The following is a 19,040-nucleotide window of genomic DNA, read 5'->3' on the forward strand; positions in this document are numbered from 1 at the left end:
ACAGCTAGAAAAACAAGGGTGAGTGTGACTGGTGGACTAGAAGCTGTTACTGCTCTCGCTAGTTGACACCAGAAATTAGAATCTTTCAAATTCTTAACTAAACTTGAACATCGTAACAATTTAAAGGTAGAAAAAGTACTTTGAATTATAAGAGGAGTGGCTGTTTATTGGCTGTGGGATTAAACTGACATCTAACTGAGGCTTCTACCCAAATCATCGTCCATTTAAAATGCAATATGGTTATCAAAGAACTAGATTAATACTTTCAAATAGCACTTAAATACACAGACACTATTTATATGACCAGAGTACGTCTTCTTACTTTTAGACTCATTTTTCCCCTCATTTATAACTTTAGCATTTAGTTTCCAGGAACATCTGCAGTTAAAAACATATTCCTCATAGAGTGTTTTACACAGCAAATAGCAGCTGAACGTGGTGTAGGTATCACAGTAGCCCAATTACCACCAGAATAGGGACACAGTTTACATTAATTCATCATGTCATGCATTGCGGGAGACGATTCTTCAGGTTAATTTTGGCTACGCTGCCACCTTCAGCTGCAGGTTTCAGCTGTTAGAGAGAAACAGATGCAAAAAGAGGTACGAAATCACTCAGATTGTTTCTTTGTGTTCAATTAGTAGACTGAGTAGAGTCTGTTAAAGAAGCAAGCAGCTGGAGACACACACACACACACGCTGCTGACAAAGGGCTGTTCACGGAGGCTGATCAAAGCCGTGGCAGATGGTCATGCGGGGACTAGCTAGCTACGGTTGGACACACACACACACCCGCTTGCACACACACACACACATGCAAAGATTGATTATGAACAAAAACTGCCTCTCATCTCCTTCTACTCTCCGTCTTTGCTTTTCTTCTGGTCCCCATTTTTCGCCTCCTCCACTATTTCAAAGAGGTCGTCTCTCCTTTCTCTCCTCCTTCTCACTTTGTTTTAAATACACTAAAACAAGTCAAACAATTTAGCTCCTCTGAAATTCTTGAAATCGAGATGTTCCCATTTTTCCAAGGAGATGCCGTTTATTCAGAAGTCTCTAAAGAGATCTGACAACTTTCTGCTGCTGCGTTTAATTTTTAAAATTAAAAAAAAAATAAAAATTTAGCCCCATGGAGGACAAAGCTGGCCCCTATTGTGATGATTATTTTAAGTTGTCATGAACACAAACTGACAGCTGACATTCTTAGAGGTGATGCAACACACCGTTTCCGAATTCCCCTTTTGAGTACACAGCAATTTACTTGTGTAACTTGGAACAGCCCCCCTGCAACCCTGATAAGGATAAGAGGAAGAGAATGGATGGATGGACATTGGCAAGCTGACTATTATGAGTGCATGATTTTCTAAACTGAGTCTGGTGAAACAATCTAAAGTGTAGTTCAGAAAACTTCGGTTTTGTATTATTCTGCAGTCAAAGAGTTGCAACAAAAAATATTTTTCCTCAGAAGTGAAAGAGGTTTTCTCTGCTCGGTGATGTAAGTGACACGCTGCACTTCAAATTAAATGATTTTTTTCCTCAAAAAAATCATTGTTGTACTTGCATCTGAACAAACCACATGACTTCTGGAACAATGTCCCTTAGACAGACGAAACCAAAGTGGTGATGTTGAAGAAGAGGGGCGATCGTGGCAGTTCGTCTTGTAATCGGAAGGTTGCCAGTTCGAGCCCCGGCTCCAACAGTCTCGGTCGTTGTGTCCTTGGGCAAGACACTTCAGCCGTTGCCTACTGGTGGTGGTCAGAGGGCCCGGTGGCGCCAGTGTCCGGCAGCCTCGCCTCTGTCAGTGCGCCTGACTGGTAGCTTGGCATCGCCAGTGTGTGAATGTGTGTGTGAATGGGTGGATGACTGAATGTGTAAAGCGCTTTGGGGTCCTTAGGGACTAAGTAAAAGCGCTATACAAATACAGGCCATTTACCATGTTCAAGCATAATGCGCAGCACCACCACGTTTGGAGAAAACCAAACAACGTATCAGCGGTGGTGGTGGTAAATGGACTGGTTCTTATATAGCGCTTTTCTACTCTTCTGAGCACTCAAAGCAATGTGCATTCACACATTCACACCCATTCGCACAAGAACATTTTCTTAGTGCTTTCTAACTAACACGCACATTCATACTCCGATGGATACATCAGAGAGCAATTTGGGGTTAATATCTTGCCCAAGGATATTTAGCATGCAGACTAGGGGAAGCAAGGAATCAAACCACCAACCTTCCGATCAGTAGATGACCTGCTCTACTGCCTGAGCTATAGCCATCCGTGGTGGTGGTGGAGGGGTGCTGATTTGGGCTTGCTTTGCAGCTACAGGACAAGGGTAACCTTACGGTCATTGAGTCATCCATGAACTCCCCCACAGACCAAAATATTCTACTTAGGATTGTGCATAAACCAATGCCTGCAAACCTAAATGCACTGAAGCAATGTTGTAAAGATAAGTTGGTCAAAATCCTTCCCCCATGATGTGAGAGACTGAAGTCATAGAGAGAAGGTGGCTTCCCAAGCTACTGAATCATGGGAAGTTCTCAAGTATGTAAATAAAGAGGGTTTACAACAAAGTGCAAACCACTGGTTACACTCAAGAGCTGGTTATTTATAAACGCTAATTCTGGTTTTTAAAAGACTCCTAAATACAGCAAAAGTATTTGTCTGGCCAATTTTTAACCTCATCCATTAGCCTGCACTTAATTTTAACTGTTTTCTTAGTGTTTGCTCACTTTTAGACTCCTCTACTGTTTAATCGACTAATATTAGGTGCCTGGAACATTGCTGCAGCTAGAAGCCTTGCTGTACAGGTTTTAATTACAGCTGTGGGAAGACCATTTAAGAAATAGTGAGCTTTAAACATTCTTCTTTTCTGGCTGAATTAATTACCCATTTCTGTAAGTGTGTTAATAAAGATAATAGCTTTATGTTGCACCTGAAATAAAACACCTGTAATGGTTCCAGCAGAGAGAGACACACTTCCTACAAAGCCATTATCTATTAAAAGTTAATTACTGCAAATAACACACAAAGTGTCTCCTGTCTCACTCTCTCACACACACACACAATCACACACACAATCACACACACAATCAAACGAGATGTTGGGTGAAAAGGCCCGTGCTGTTATCAGATATAAATGACCCCCTCCACCAGAGTAGACTGCTCAGGTTACTGCAAATCAATACACAGCAAATTATCAACACACACCCGCTCATACAAGAAATACACACAAACATGGAGACCAGCAGCTCACACACACGCGCGAGACACAAACATGATTAAGAGAGTCATTGCTTCATCATTAATCAATTACTGAGGGGTGAAAAAATGAAACTCCTCTCCTCCTTATCTCCTCCTCTCTCATTTAAACCTACTGTTTCTGCTCCTCCTCATTTCCTCCAGTTTGAGCTAAAGCATCCTGTTTGCAAACAGATGGAAACTTTCCAACATAATGAGCAAACAGAGATTAAAGGCATCTATTATGCTTAATTTTCTGTCATATCTGCTGTTTCAGATGGATTAAATATGGCCAAATAATGACATCAGTGCGTGCAAAAGCCAAAGACAAAAACTGAACACTCAGTTTACCTGCTCACATGTGTTTTCTAATTATAAAAGGATGAAAACATGATGGTGCTTAAGTTTTGAGATGTCTTAGAGTTTAGTTAATATATCTGAGTTTTGGTTACCTTCTCGCCTTCCCCTGCTTCAAGGACTTTGTATACCAGACATTAACCTTTTGGTTTTCTAATCATTGATGAAATCTCTCTTTGCCTCCTGCACTCTGTACTAAAGACCTATCTGTGGAGACAGCTGGTTTTCCACGTGCAGTCATAATTATGGTTGGAAATCTGTTGAACGCCTTGGGCCGTGAAGGCTACATGCAGGGGTGGATTAATACAAAGTGGGATGGATGGATGGATGGATGAGAGTGGGAAAATGAATGAAAAAGAAGATGATCTGTGTGAAGGAGGCGGTGGAAGAAAGGATGTGTAAAGCTGGGGTCCAGAGTAAAAACCAACTTCATCTGGTGTAATCAAACAGCTTAAACTGATCAGTTTAAGTTTTTCGATGTACCTGACATTTCCCTGTACGGACATCGTAGAGGGCCACTGAACCTTGGCGAGCTCCGACAGCGATGCGGTGACTGCGGTCGCAGTAACCAACCATATAGAACCTAAAAAGGTGGACAGCAAACACACATGAACATTTAACACTGTATAAGGGAAGATGTTTAGCGATGAAGGAAGATTTCATTCATCCATTTTCTTCCTCTTGTCCAATTCTGGGGGCTCACCCCCACCCCCGCCTCAAGGTTAATTTTTATGTAAACAAACAAACGGAAACACTAATAGCACACTGAGACTGACACACCTTAATGTAATGTAAACGGTCACAGACACAGCAGTCAGGGCCCAGCTCGCCTTTCCCAGCCCCTCCCAGTTTGAAGATATTACTTGGGGTTGAACCTGATGACAAACTTACTTGCAAATAGCAGGGAAACATTCCTGCAGTCCTTTCTTCTTCACCAGAGAACCTTCAATACAGTACATGATGATATCCATCACCTAAGGATCAGGAGAACAGTTTTTATTGTAGTTGAAGTTAACCTATGTAGCTTGTTTCCATGTATTAAACACTTTTTATTGCCAGGGTCTGAACAGATCATCTTCTCTGACTCTCCTTTAGTTTGGTTTATAAATCCAACCCTGAGTCATGGGGTTGACTAGCCAGCAGCTTCTGATTCAGCACTTTCAGGTCTTTTCTGTTTTGGATGATGCTAGCTTTCACTGGCGTCATTAATAACAATAGTTGTCTAAGGGTAAAAAGAGCTCCTTTTTTATTTTGGTAAAGTCAAATACTTAATTGAATTATATTATGCTTGTGTCCTTGGCTGGGATTTTTGAGAATGTTATCTTTCATCGATCTCAAATATAGTTCGAATTACTTCAACCAGAAGATCCACGACGTCTCCAGGCATCTTCTCAATCAGGATGTCGATCACTCGCAGGATCTCTGTTTTGGCTCTGGCCAGAGTGGTCGTGTGAATGTTCTGCTGTGACTGAGAGTTCGCCTGAGCAGCGTTGTGCCGATGAACCTGAAAAGATATAACACTTATATTTATAAGAGCTGGAGAGGGAAAACAGTTGGTGAGTACCTAATAAGATGGCTTTGGTTTCAGCAGCTGGTAAAGAAGTCTGAAAACACACCTCTTTTGCAATGGTGGTGATGAAGGCAGGCGGCCGGGCGGTGGCAATAAGAGAGAGGGCGTGACGGGCTGAACGGGCCGAATCTGCTGGAGGGTTGAGGGGCAAACCCATGGTGACACTGTAGAACGAGGGAGTAAAATGTATCATTCAGATGTTTGAAATTACTGTTTATGTTCCTCTTATTCTTCATAGACAATAGATTAGGGGATTTTTGCTGTTGATACTACAACATATCGCAGTACATTGATGCTGAAAAGATCGCTATGGAAGGCAATTTTTTTGCTTGTAAATTGTGACACTTTGAATGAATGTAAAATTGATTTGGTTTCAGTTTTTAAACAGAGCCAAAGTGTGTTTCCCAGCACTGAAAATTGAATCTTCCATCTTTGGTGATTATGAAGTTATGAGGCCTTAAAAAAAAAGCCATAGCACCAAATTTAAACCCAGGACATACTCATTATTGTTTTATGTGGTTTTGCTGGGATTTGTTGACAATAAGAAAACCATGCGAGGCTTATCTCTTAGAGATTTTACAAATCTAAAGGGGGACTTAGACATTTCAATCAGCCACTTTAGGCGAGTGGAAGAAAACAAGACAAATCTGAGAAAAGCAACGGCGAGATTGAGTTTTACAAATATATGGAGTGAAGAGATTAGCCAGCAGCTTATAATGTCAAGGCCAAGTCAATGGGAGCCATTCACCAGGCGACAGCATAATGGACTCCCACAATGCAACAGGAATTAGACACACACACACACACACACACACACACACACACACACCCTCAGAGAGTGTATGTGTATGATTGTAAGAGAAAAAAAAGACTACGAGGGCGAGTGAGGCCACCTTGTTAACAAATGGAGGGAGGGAGGGAGAGGGAGAGAGCGAGAGACATGGGTGGACGGCTGGGCGAGTTGCACGATTCATCTCCTCTGATTACACATCACAGCCACAGATCTCGTAATTAATACCGGTAATATATCGGCAATATATCAGCAATATTGAAATGTTTAATTTCATTCAGAGAGGTGGCTGTAATTGGAAACAGTCACAGTGTTGATATAAGGCAGCAAAGGGCCAATTGTGCCGAGACCGGCTGAGGTTAATAACCAGCGTTTAGCACATGTAATGAAATAATCTGGGTTACCATTAGAGTCACAGGAGACAGAGAGAGACACACAGAGTCATGAAACAAAACTAAACCCAAGAAAATATTAATAAATAAAATTAAATATTAAAATGGGTCTATTTTAAGAGTGTTTCATCATCCAAACTAGCAGAAATAAAAACAAAAATTCAGCATTAAAGTGGTTGTACTGAAATGGATTAATGAGTCCAGATGGAAAGGATTCCACTGTGATGAACTTTCAGTGCTGACATGAAACACACACTCAGGGATTACTGTGTGTGTGTGAGAGAGAGAAGCTGGCAACATGGCTGTATTCACAGCCAATATCACGCTGACATTATCCAGTCGATACCAAGTCACACACACAGAGCGAGGACTGGAAGTATTGATTTTTGTGTGCGAGGGAGGAGTGAATAACTCCAGTCACATGACCAGAATCCACGCTGCAAGAAGCCAGCGCTGTGTGTATATGGCTGAGTGACTTCCAGGGACTCACTGGCTTACTGATTGGCTTTCTCACTGAGTTGCAGATGGGGTAACTGGACTGTTTACAGACTGATTTACTGGATCATTTCTGAATTGTAAGATGTGCCTCTAGTTAATGCACATTTGACCTTTTCTATGTAGACTGATGACCCTACTTTTTACTGGGGTTGGGTGACTGGAGTTTAACTTTCAACTGTCCAGATTTATTAACAACCACCCAGCCATATTCAAAATGATTCCTTTAAATTTTCAGGAGCAACCCTCCTTGCATTGATTCTAAACGTTCTGCAGTTCTTAACAAGTAGGGCTGAACATGTGGAAGTTCTCAGAGTCATTTGGTCTGACCACAGGACTCGCTATAGACAGTACAAAAGATGGATGTAGCCACCAGTGTTTTCATTCTTGCCATCTTGCTGTTTTTAAACCAGGTTCGAGGAGTGATGCGTGGGCTTCAAGCTGATTGGCTAAGCATATCCTGTATAGTGACAGTTACAAAATGAATTTCATATTTTTTATTTAATATCACCTAAAATTGACCGACTGAGCCCATAAATTAGGTAGGAAACATTTTACAGAGGTTTGGGCAGAGAGTAATTTTAACAGATTTGTACCAGACCAGAAGTCTTTTTGTGTCACCCCTTGGCAACAGTTAAAACGAATGCAGATTCAAGACACTATAAGATCCCGGGGTGGTGATTTGTTTACTTTGTTTACCGTAATAACTGAGTAAGTATGCTGCAGGGAATTTGTGTAAATATGTTGATCAGCTCAGGATGTAGAGCAGGTCATCTACTAATCTGCTGGCAGCTCCAGTCTGCATGCCAAATATCCTTGGGCAACATACTAACTCCAAGCTGTTAGACAGAATGCTAGAAAGCATTTACGTAGACAAAACATAGAAAAAAAGTGCTTGTAAGAATGGGTATGTGAACGGTTGAATCAGGCACGTTGTGTAAAGGTAGAGAAGGCAGAGCAAAAAAGCCCTATATAAGAACCAGTCCATTTGCCATGTCCACACTCTGTCTCTTCTGTTCTACAAGGAGTGTTTTAAGTTATGTTTTGGTCATCATTCATAGCTTTTCATAAACATCAAGAAATAAAAAATATTGATAAAATGAATAAATGGCAGCAAACAATTCAATTAAATGGAAAGAACTAAAGTTCAATTTATTAAACCTCTTTTTTTTTTTTTTTTTTTAAAAACACCTTAATCTAAAGGTAACAGTTTTTATAGATTTAAAGATTTTTAGACCAAAAAAAATAAATAAATAAGAGATGGATGCTTAAAAGCTTGGCGGTGTCCTATCTGTGGAGGGTTAGCTGGCGTGTGCTGACCCGTTCACATAAACTCTGACATGGGCTGGTCACGCATCACTGTGTTGGTCTAAATGGACTGACTAACTGGTTTTCTCAGCTGCTTAAAGGCGTGGTTTACTGACCGTAAATGTACCCACAGACTACAGAGAGCATGGTGGAGAGGTGGAGAGTAGGGCAACCTTTTGATGCAATCTTTACAGCAGACACTGGCTTTTTCAGTGGTTAATTATAATTTTTTCATTTCTTTTTTGACATTTTGGAACAATATTTATGATATTCCTGAGTTTCTGACAGCCTTATCTCAGGTCTGGGTGGAATTTGCACAAACACACCCACAGATCAAAACTGATCAGTAATGGTGACCTGCAGTTTCCAGATTTTTGTTTTTCCCTTTAGGGTTCATGAGTGGACATCCATGGTGACAACAACATGTACTTATCTCTGCATGACACACAGATCGCCAAAGCATTCATTTACCCCTGCATGAGAAACGCAATCGTTCAAAACTTGTAGACAGACAAATACAGTGTAAAAAGATGTATTTATCCCTGCAAGACAAACACATTGAAAACATGCATTTATCTCTGTGGTGGTCTCTGATTGGATGGAGACCGGGAGGAGATTCAAACACCCTCAACGTTTTAGAAAACTTTCTATATAAATGTGATATCTCTGTAGATATGTAGTACGAAAGCGGGCTTAAATTCAGAGTGATCTTATAGATAGTGCAAATGAGAACAGAATTTAAAGATCCAACAATCACTGTGGAAAAAGCTTTAATCAGGATACCCATACAATAGTGCATGGGCCACAAGAATAGATACTGCAGAAAAAGCTTGCAGTCAAATCTTGTTTGTAACAATCCCACACAATTTTAGCATAAAACTATTTGGGGGTATGGAAAGATGCCAAGCTTTCCTCTTTAATGTACATATTGCTGATCATGGTAGAAATCTCAAAGTAAAAGCGGCTTTGACTTAAGGAATAAAAACTACTCAGCCTGTGATTATATGCACACAACCTACTCCATTTCCAGTCAGCCATGCTTCTCTTTGTTTCATTACATTAATTGGTTACCACTGAATTCTTTATGATTTTGTAGGCTAGCTATGACTGACCACCTGGGTAAAACACACTCTCTCTCTGTCTCTCAGAGAGTAGTTACCAAATAAGCACTCATTAGAAAAAAAGATATGCAGAAAACACTGAACCTTAAAGAAGAAGACAACAGCAGAAGACCACACGGAGTGCCCCTCATGCCAGCTAAGAACAGGAAACTGAGGCTACAGTTTGCATAGGCTCGCCAACACAGGACAACAGAAAATTAGAAAAACGTTGACTGGCCTGACAAGTTTCAGTTTCTGCCGCAACATTTGGATGGTCAGGCTTTGGTGTAAACTACAAGAAAGCATTGATCCATCCTGCTTTATTCTGCCTGTGCATTGTCACTCATCCTGTCCACCCCTTTATAACCACACTGTATCCATCTTCTGCTTTCAGCGCAGTGACACAAAGCTGAAATATTCGGGTTTATTGAACATGACAATGAGTTCAATGTGATACTGTCATGTCAACATTTAGCAAAGTCTGTGAGGAATGTTTCCAGCACCTTGCTAAATCATTGTCACAAAGAATTAAAGCAGCAGGGTCCAACCTGGTACTGGGAAGGTGTGCCTAATGAAGTGGTGGCCAGTGAGTCTAAAGGGAATATGGATTATTACGACCCATTAATCATGCAAAGCTACTCTAGTAGCTTCACCACATTCGTTGGATATGAAATTATACGGAATAAGGAATGTGTTAGCGTTTCCTGGAGATGGTGTTTTATACCATGTTGTATGTCTTGTACTTTGTGTCGTATTTTTAATATATTAAGAGTTTGTGTGGCTGCTACCTTGGCCAGGTCTCCCTTGTGAAATAGATTCGACCACAGTGGAACTTTCTGGTTAGATGCACAGAGGTAAACACACAGAATAAATACATAAATAAACGAGAGAGAAAAAAATGCCAATTCTATATGGGTCAGGTGGAAGGCGCAGATTGATTTTTCATGAAATGACCCTGAATATTTTCTGTGTATTTTTATCAGTAATTTTTATAGTCTAGTTATCATTATTATTATTACTACACTTTTTATTTAAGTTAAGTAAAATATGTCTTCACACTTAGCTTTAGTTAGTAGTAACTATAATAACTCTGGTAGGGTCAGGACGCACCGATGACCTTCACATAAAAGTAACTCAGGTGTTTATTCAGACAGTAAGCAGACAGGCAGAGCATATAAAGGTGTGCGTCTGCTGAAAGCAGCTTTTACCTCTTAGAATGGATTCCTTGAAAACTGTGTGGAGACTGCTGAAGCAGTTTCTTTCCCTTTCTTTTCTTTTTTTTGGCTTGTGTGTCTGAAAATATAAAGTGCAAGTCTTCCACACCGGGAGCTTTTTCAAATCTCTACCTATTGAAAAGGGATTATCCCACATACACACACAGCTCTGCGAGAAGTGTATTGACAACTGGTTGGGTGGATCAGGGACAAAAAGCCTCACTGCAAGTCAGCTGCATGGAAATACATCCTCAGAGAGAGAGCGGAGAAAGAAAGAGTGAGCGTGTGTGCTCTCTTTTAGCCAGTAATGCATTCAACTCCTTGTTTCTCTGTCCACAGAAAAGAAAATTGCCCAAGTGAAGGAATACTGAATACTGACTGTGTGTGTGTGTGTGTGTGTGTTCGTGCATCCTCTCCGTATGTATTATAATGTACTGATGTGATTACTGTGCGTCTCATTGATCAGCCCTCGTGCTGTTTACTTCAACAACACCAGGAGGCAACACCACACACCTGCAGACTTCACATTATTAATTATGCATGGTCATGAACTCCGTGTGTGTGTGCGCGTGCGTATTTTAAGTTTTAGTATTTACGTAAGCTCACCACTAAGTCGCTGGGGACCCTAAACTAAAGTATCTAAAAAAGAACATTTGATACTGCAACACTTCTCCTATAATGTGACTCCTGAACACACACCACATGATAATAGCTTAATTGAAGCTCTCATTAGTGCTACTGCTTATTTTTGCTATACCTTAGTTTAGTCTCAAATGTGATTCCAGAGGTTGATAGATAATATAGACAAATTTTTGCCTATGTTGAAAAGGTTATCAAAGGATTATTGGGACAGCTGTTACTATAAGGAGACTTGAGATAATCTTTCTCAAACTGAATATTCAAAAATCCTTTAAATTTATTTTCAGTTTCCAGTTTAGTATTTTCTCTGACTGTTACCGTTAACTTTATTTTTCATTTCTTATTAATTTATTTAACATTTCCCTTTTATTAATCTGAATTTATTTACTGGCATATTATACACATCCATATACACGTTAGAGGGATTACTTACCCATCAACTGTGTTATTAAATTATGCATTTTGACTGGACATCATCTCCATGTGATGTAATTATATTCGCAGAAACATGTGATTTAAGGTGGAATAAATGTGTAAAACTTGGGGTTCTGTAAAAAAAAAAATATATATATATTTTTTAAAGACAAGATTATAACAATTATGTCTGCCTGTTTTTTTAAATAAATTTTTTATTGTTGTCTTGTGTTGCATCATATGTTTTAAAGGTTCATGAAGATTGTTATTAAAAGAACAAAAGATAAAACAACATCAGTGAGGTCGTAGCTCACTCAGCCTTGATCTTGATCTTGATCTTGACCGCACTTTGCGCAAAGAGCTCCTAAAGTGACCAGTGTGTGTCAGTTAAAATCTGACCAATGCTCCAAAAGAAGTAGTAAATATTTAAATTGTGAAGGGATAGACAAGCACTTCACCAGGGCATAAGCTTGTCAGCAATTACTTGAAATATAAAATTACTAAAAATATAAAATGACAGAAGAGGTGAAAAGAGATGCACGTCAAACACAGGAAATTTTCAAAATAAAAGACTGTGCAAGGGGGAAGGGGGTAAAATAAAAATGACGCTTCTGAGACGCTCCTGGTGTGATTGGAAGCACTATGAGGATTAAGTTGCTTGGAGTCAATCAAATTTTTGACTGCTATTTTTTACACTACTGGCATATTCAACTTTATCTACTGTATCAATGTTTTTTCACTGTACTGTAACTTATAACAATAATTTTTTTGCATTAATTCTTGTGTGGATCTTATAGGCATCTTCTCTTTCTATTTGACCGAAAATGTATTCCATTAAAATGGAATTGTGTCATTTCCCTTCCTGACACACCACTCTGCAGCTTTCCTTGCTAGAATACTTCACTGACTTCAATTTATTGTGAACAGCCCAACACAAACCCTAACCGGGACCCCAGAAACGATGTTTCGCCTCATTAGGACCTGGTTTGGGTCCCCATGAGGACTAAGGTCAGTGTTTATACTGAGAGAGGTCCCAGGGAGGTAACAAAAATGAACGAACACACGGACACACACACACACACGGACACACACACACACGGACACACACACACACGGACACACACACACACACACACACACACACACACACGCAGACATATCTATACTCATTTAACCAGACTGGGCCAGCTCGAGTTTCAGACTTAATAGGATCAACTCATATTGGCCAGTTAGATTTCAGCAGGGAGGAAGACGCACACGTGCTGCTCTTTGTATCATACATGAAGAAGAAGCCACTGAATTAGCCTCTCCGCATGACCCCTGACCTTCGCTTGTGTAAGAAGCTGCTTCAAACCACAACCTCACTTTGACTGCATGAAGGCAGCCACGACCTCTGACCTCGACTCTGCTGCCAGTAATGTTGATGGTTGAGTACGTGAAACCAGCTCTGCTGACATCTGTGGTTTTACAAAGTCTTGTAACTCAGCAAGTCGGAGTGTCAGTGTCTTTACCGTTTGCTCATCTTAGTTCTCCAAAAATATTTAAAGGCGTTATCTAAGCTGGGAAATCCACACACTGGCGCTAATATTGTGTACTTTGTTAACATCTGATCTTGTCTCTCACCTGATTAAAGTCTAATGGGTTAATCTTGTCTGGAGCTAGAGACTGCAGGGCAATCTTCTTGCTTTTCTAGATGGAAATTTTTAAGAGCCACTTTAAGTGGGGCACAAAATGCTAAATAAAATGAAGAAAAAGACAAATGTGTGCACAGAGACAGAGGACTTTCGTGTCAGGCCAACGCAGACATCGTTACATCATCATAATGTCTTGAAATCAGATTAGAGTCGGGCTTCCATAACTCACTGTTATGGAAGCCCGACTGTGTGTGTGTGTGTGTGTGTGTGTGTGTGTGTCTGTATTTGTGCGGATGCATATGTTTGTATCTATAGGATATACTCTGGAATCTGAGAGGGACGGATACAATTTAACAAATTAACAAACAGGAAGTGAGTACAGACAAATTGTCTGTTTTCAGTCGCTGGAGAGAAAGTAAACAAATGCAGAGCGTTCAATTTCCAGATGCAAAATCTTTTTTTTTTAATAAAAAAAAATTACCAAATTATGTGAAACACCGTCAAATCGGTGTGAATGTGAAAATACTGCGTGTAAAAAAAAGAAACTATTTGTTAGTGAGGGTCCATTTCAACCAGTCTGCCCTTACAGGAGAATCCGTCGGTGAAAACACCAACGACCACTGCAGCCTGCATGAAACAACGACTCCTGATCTTTTAGTAGTGTGTCTTTAAGATGCCTTCATGCCAACACAACAGACCAACACTATGACACTTTTAAGGACTCTAGTATACATGCAGTTAGACTCTCATGATGATTTTCATGAAGATGAAGGCAAAGTGAGCAGGAAACTCTTAAAACTGTTTTACATTTATCTTGTCAGCATCTTCGGTCTGATATGAAACATTTTTTAAAAAGGCAGCAACTTCATTTGTTTAAGCGGCTCGTCGTGACTCACTTGGCGAGCTGCTTCTCGGCGTCGGCGCACAGCTCCAGTAGTCCCATGAGCACCGCCGACACATCCATGTACGGTTCCCACACGGTGAAGCCTCGACCAATCAGATCGATGGCGGTGCGTCGGATGGTGCTGTGGGCAGGCAGCTTGGGGCTGGGGGGCTGCAGCAGCAGGAAGGTCAGGGCCTTACCTGCAGAGAGAAACGAATCAGAGGGTTTTATCAGAAAACAGCAGGAGTTTGAAATCAGCCTGTGAGGGTTCAGCATCAGACAATACTAAAGAATACACACAGTGACCCTCTTATGCTGGAATTTTTGTCATCTTAAGGACATTAATATTATCTTTCATGGTCTCATCAGCTCTGAAAAGCAGCCTCAAGCTGCACCACAGGCGCAATCTTAAACAAAGAAAAGAAAGGAAAGCATTCTCATAAAGACAAAATATGTTCTGATATTTTTGGTGAGGTTTTGGGTGAAAATAGTCCAACACACACACTGACAGACACACACTCGGAGGATAAAGACAGCAAGCGGGATGGAGGTCACTTCATAGCTGACCTGACATTTGAGCCAGTCTCTGTGGGGACAGACTGACCATTAAGACTCCTGAAAAAAATCCCCCCCTCCCCTCAATAACGCTCTCCTTCCACCACCCTCTGTGCTCCCCACCTCACATCTGTCTGTCTTTCCCAGCTCGTCTCACCCACCTATCTTTGCAGGCAGAGGTCCAAAGATAACACCAACCAAAAAGAGTTTCATTTGTTTCATCCTCTTTTTTGAGTATCATGCATTTAAGTTCTCATTTTATCTACTGTGAAGCTGAAAATCTGTCTTTTGTCTGTTCTCTTCTGCCGCTGCTGCAGTCACAGAAATCAATACGACCCTTTGTGTGTTTTCACTTGAAATGCAAAAGCTAAATAGGCATAAAATGAAGAAACATACGATATAAAACAGATGATTTACTTTAGTTATAATCCTGTGGTGGCTCTAAAGGTCCACCGGTCTCCAGACGCACTCGGCTAATCGCATCACCAGGATCTCCTGGCATTTCATCATCAGCCTGCCTTAAATGGCAAACCCCCTTCCTTATTGGTTTACATCTACACACACAAAAACCTATGGATGGGTCTATGAACGATATGGCAAGAGGTTAACCGTGTAAGAATAGCAGCTATCTACAGACAGTGACAGCATTGGCTAATGTTGTTAGCTGGTATTGTTAAGACAATAGGGTTTATATTGGCTTGTGAGCTCTGCACTTTCAAGGCTCCAATTTTCGCTTCACAACCACATTGGTTTTTTGGAGCCAGAAGTGACAGTCTTTGAACGAGGGAGTGAGATGAAAGTAATAACACACCAGAATATCAAATAAATCATAAAAAACCTAAATGATACCTGGAATAACTCATGCGCAGACTCGCAAATGTCAGCTTTACTGTTTACTGGAAAGGAAAGTTCAATTTTATACTTTGAACTGGAACACTCCACTTTGATAATGTTGTTGGTGGTAGCTGTTAATTTAGGACTTGCTTTTTAAGTCCAAATGTTGTCACATTGGATTAAAATTACGGGGGAAAAAACCAAAAAAAACAAACAAGAGAGAACCTGCTAGCTTTGAACCTTCAAGTTTAAAGACCAATAGGTGACATGGTAACTATTTCAATCTTTCAATACAATTCACCAACACCCTAAACACAATATGAAAGGTCTAGTTAAGTAACTTTAACTAATTGAAATGAAGTCAATTTAACTGGGCAGCACATGCCAGCAATAATACAAACTTAAATAATTTCCCCCAGGGATCAATAAAGTATTCTGATTCTGATTCTGATTAGCACTTCAAGAAAATAAGAAAAGTTGCCTTTTAAAAAAGATTCACCCCTCTGTGTAATTTTTATGATGGGGGAAACAAAACAATTTGTTGTATGAGGCTGTAAATATGTTTATTTCTGCTGTAAAGGTGGTCAATTTAACATTGGAGCCTATGGGGATCGCCTAACTTTTGGAGCCTCAAGTGGTCACCAAAGGAACTGCAGCATCTCCTTTATTGCCGCTTGGTGAAAACAATGAAGCATGCAAATCAGGTACGTTTGTGCACTTTTGACCCCCAGCAGGTAAGCAAATACTGACGTGAACTCAAATCTATCAATGTTTTATAAAAAGCATCAATAAGCTTAAAAACTGCGGACTATAAATATCAGCAGAAATATGGGGCTCCATGACCTCTGACCTCCACTTAGTGATCGTTACAAATAACAGCTGCACAGAAATCAATTACAAATGAGTTTCTGGCTTTTTTTTTAAAAAACACATTCATGTGTAAATGTTCAGTATCAACTTTCTACTCATATTGACAGTTTTATTTCAATCAAAATCAGTGAAAATAGAAAATAATCTTTAATGACAGTTAGAAAGACAATAGTGTAAAATGTTAAAAATGTTTCTGGGAGATTTCGGGATGCTTCCAAACAAAGATGAGCATTAATCGTCCTCAAACAGGCTAAATGTTATAACTTTAGTGGTTTTCTTAGTGTGAATCCATCAGAGCAGTGAGCCAGGGGACCGATTCTCTCCACCTAATGCAAAATAGGCTTTAGAGGTCATGAGGTCAAAGTTCATTAGTGTGAGCAGCAAATGTGGGTGGGGTGTGAGCATGACAAACCCTAAGGGAGCCCACTCTGACCACAGAGCCACATTTGGGTGGCTGTAGCTCAGGTGGCAGAGCAGGTCAGCCACTAATCAGAAGGTCGGTGGTTCGATCCCAGGCTGCCTCCTCGCTGCATGCCAAATATCCTTGGGCAAGATACTAACCCCGTGTTTGCCTACTGGTGGTGGTCAGAGGGCCCGGTGGCGCCAGTGTCCGGCAGCCTCGCCTCTGTCAGTGTGCCCCAGGGCAGCTGTGGCTACAATGTAGCTTGCCATCGCCAGTGTGTGAATGTGTGTGTGAATGGGTGAATGACTGAATGTAGTGTAAAGCGCTTTGGGGTCCTTAGGGACTAGAAAAGCGCTATACAAATGCAGGCCATTTACCATTTGCTCTTCGAAGCCTCATTATTTTACTTTTATTTCCTCGCAAGACAATTAAAGACGGCCGTTAACAGTCAGCGCTGTAATTGGCCGGATCGAGATTCAAATTTACAGCCCCTCCCCCCATTCCCAGCGAGAGGAAGGCTTTGACTCAGGGTTCATTTCTCACAGCGGACATCTTTGTTTAAAGGCAGCACCGGGCTCCCAAATGAACTGATTGCTATTGACAAAGCATCAGTCGGCCATAATGAGCTGTTAGTTAGGGCAGTAAACATGTCACATTAACACACAGAGGATGATTAGAGGAAGAGGAGGAAGGAGGGAAGAAGGAAGGAAGGAAGACTGAGGGGGAGAAGTACAGTGTGTGATATAGTGACAGATTGGTGACGTCTAAAATTTACCAGGCCGAAACGAGCGCTAACAGGCTTTGTGCTTTCTTTTCTCCATCTGCTAACTGCCCCTTCTCCCTCTCTTCCTCTGTTTGAGCTTAAATGCGAGGTGAAGGTAAATCAATGCTGGGTTGGTTAGTGGATGAGAGCTGGATCAGACTGGCTGCAGAGTGCTTGACATAGACGGAGAGGAAAAACAAGACAAAAAGAGAAAGAATGAAGGTTTTAGCTCATGTAGAGACGCTGTGCAGCTACATGAGAAGTGTAATGTAATGTCCATCATTACATTGTATAACCCTGTAGTCAGTCTCACCCCGTCTACATCTGGTAATAACTGGCCTGCAGATCCAGATCATCAGGATATGACAGGCATGCATTATGCCATTTTTTCTGTGTATTATTGCCAATGTCTGAAAGGATTTTAACAAACGAACGACCAAATGATGAGATCTTTCCTGATTCTCTATGTGGCTACATCACTTTTCACAAGTTATCTGCTGTTAATGTAATTTCTTCCTTGTAAATTTTCCAGTGTTTGAGGGTTTTTCCCCCCATAAATGTACAACTTTGAGCTTGAAAGTTTCCAACATTTTCTCCCCATCTGTTTGTTTCTCAAGTGTTGATGAAGAAACTGTTCTATTTCTTGTATCCCACTCACAGCAGCAGAGACATTTCTACCTTCCATTACCTGCTTCTCCCTGTTAAATGTCCTACAACATAAAGTAAAACTCAATTTCCAATCAGCTCTCATGAATGTTTGAAAATGCCACGGATCAGACTTGAGTGGGCCTCAGAGGGGACTCGGAGCATTTTGACATTTACTGTGAGCTTCTTATTGTCCAGAGACTGAACACACTGATGTTCAGTTTGTTTCTCCTATCCTGCCCAACAGCAGGATAATTCCTCCCCCCACCCCCGCCATCATCGGTCCATCCGTCCATCCTTAAGCTCGATTCTCCCCCCCACCCCCGCCATATGAAAACATCAATCTATACTACAGGCTACTGTACCCTCCCACTCTCTAGGCGGACAGCTCTCATTCATCACACACTGCGCTGTACGCCAACAACACCGATCCATCTTTCAATTTCATAACAGAGTGAGGGAGGAAGGGGGGGGGGGGGGGGGGGAGACAACAAACTGAACAAGAGTAGTAAAAAGGAAGAGGAGGAGGAGGTAGGAGTAACAAAAAGCTATGGAAAGAGAAAGCATAAAAACATCCTAAACTGTGCTGCAGTGTATACATAACCAGATTATTATGACCATAAGATGACCCAATATAAGAGAATATGTGCACACGCACCCTTCCACCATTTAATTACAATCTACTAGTATCAACTATATCTGATCTTGAATTCACCACTTTCAAGTCAAAATAGAAACTTTAAGACCTTTAAGGCCTAGCAGACCACTTCCTGTGTCCGCAACATCTAACTTCATGGGAAATTTTGCTAATAGAGAACATAATACTTGATTTTTCAACTCTGGAGGTTTCTGCTAAATGAAAAAAAAAAAAAAAATGCATATTGGCTTTAAAATTGATCAGCGCCATTTTGGGCATTTTTGTAAAAGACTGAAA

General features: G+C 40.8%; 1 protein-coding gene across 2 annotated transcripts in view; it reads right to left on the reverse strand.

Moving 5' to 3' along the window:
* The window catches only part of wdr7 (WD repeat domain 7), a 101,772-nt gene that overhangs the window by 11,779 nt on the left and 70,953 nt on the right, over positions 1-19,040 (reverse strand). For both annotated transcript variants that reach the window (XM_082538291.1, XM_082538290.1), the window contains exons 24-28: positions 14,050-14,236; positions 5,214-5,331; positions 4,952-5,101; positions 4,489-4,571; positions 4,081-4,180 (exon numbers count right to left, since the gene is read on the reverse strand). In XM_082538291.1, the coding sequence (XP_082394417.1) occupies positions 4,081-4,180; positions 4,489-4,571; positions 4,952-5,101; positions 5,214-5,331; positions 14,050-14,236 (638 nt within the window). The remainder of the gene's footprint in view (positions 1-4,080; positions 4,181-4,488; positions 4,572-4,951; positions 5,102-5,213; positions 5,332-14,049; positions 14,237-19,040) is intronic.

This window comes from Aulonocara stuartgranti (genome assembly GCF_965226115.1).
Source record: "Aulonocara stuartgranti genome assembly, chromosome: 7".
Lineage (NCBI taxonomy): Eukaryota > Metazoa > Chordata > Actinopteri > Cichliformes > Cichlidae > Aulonocara > Aulonocara stuartgranti.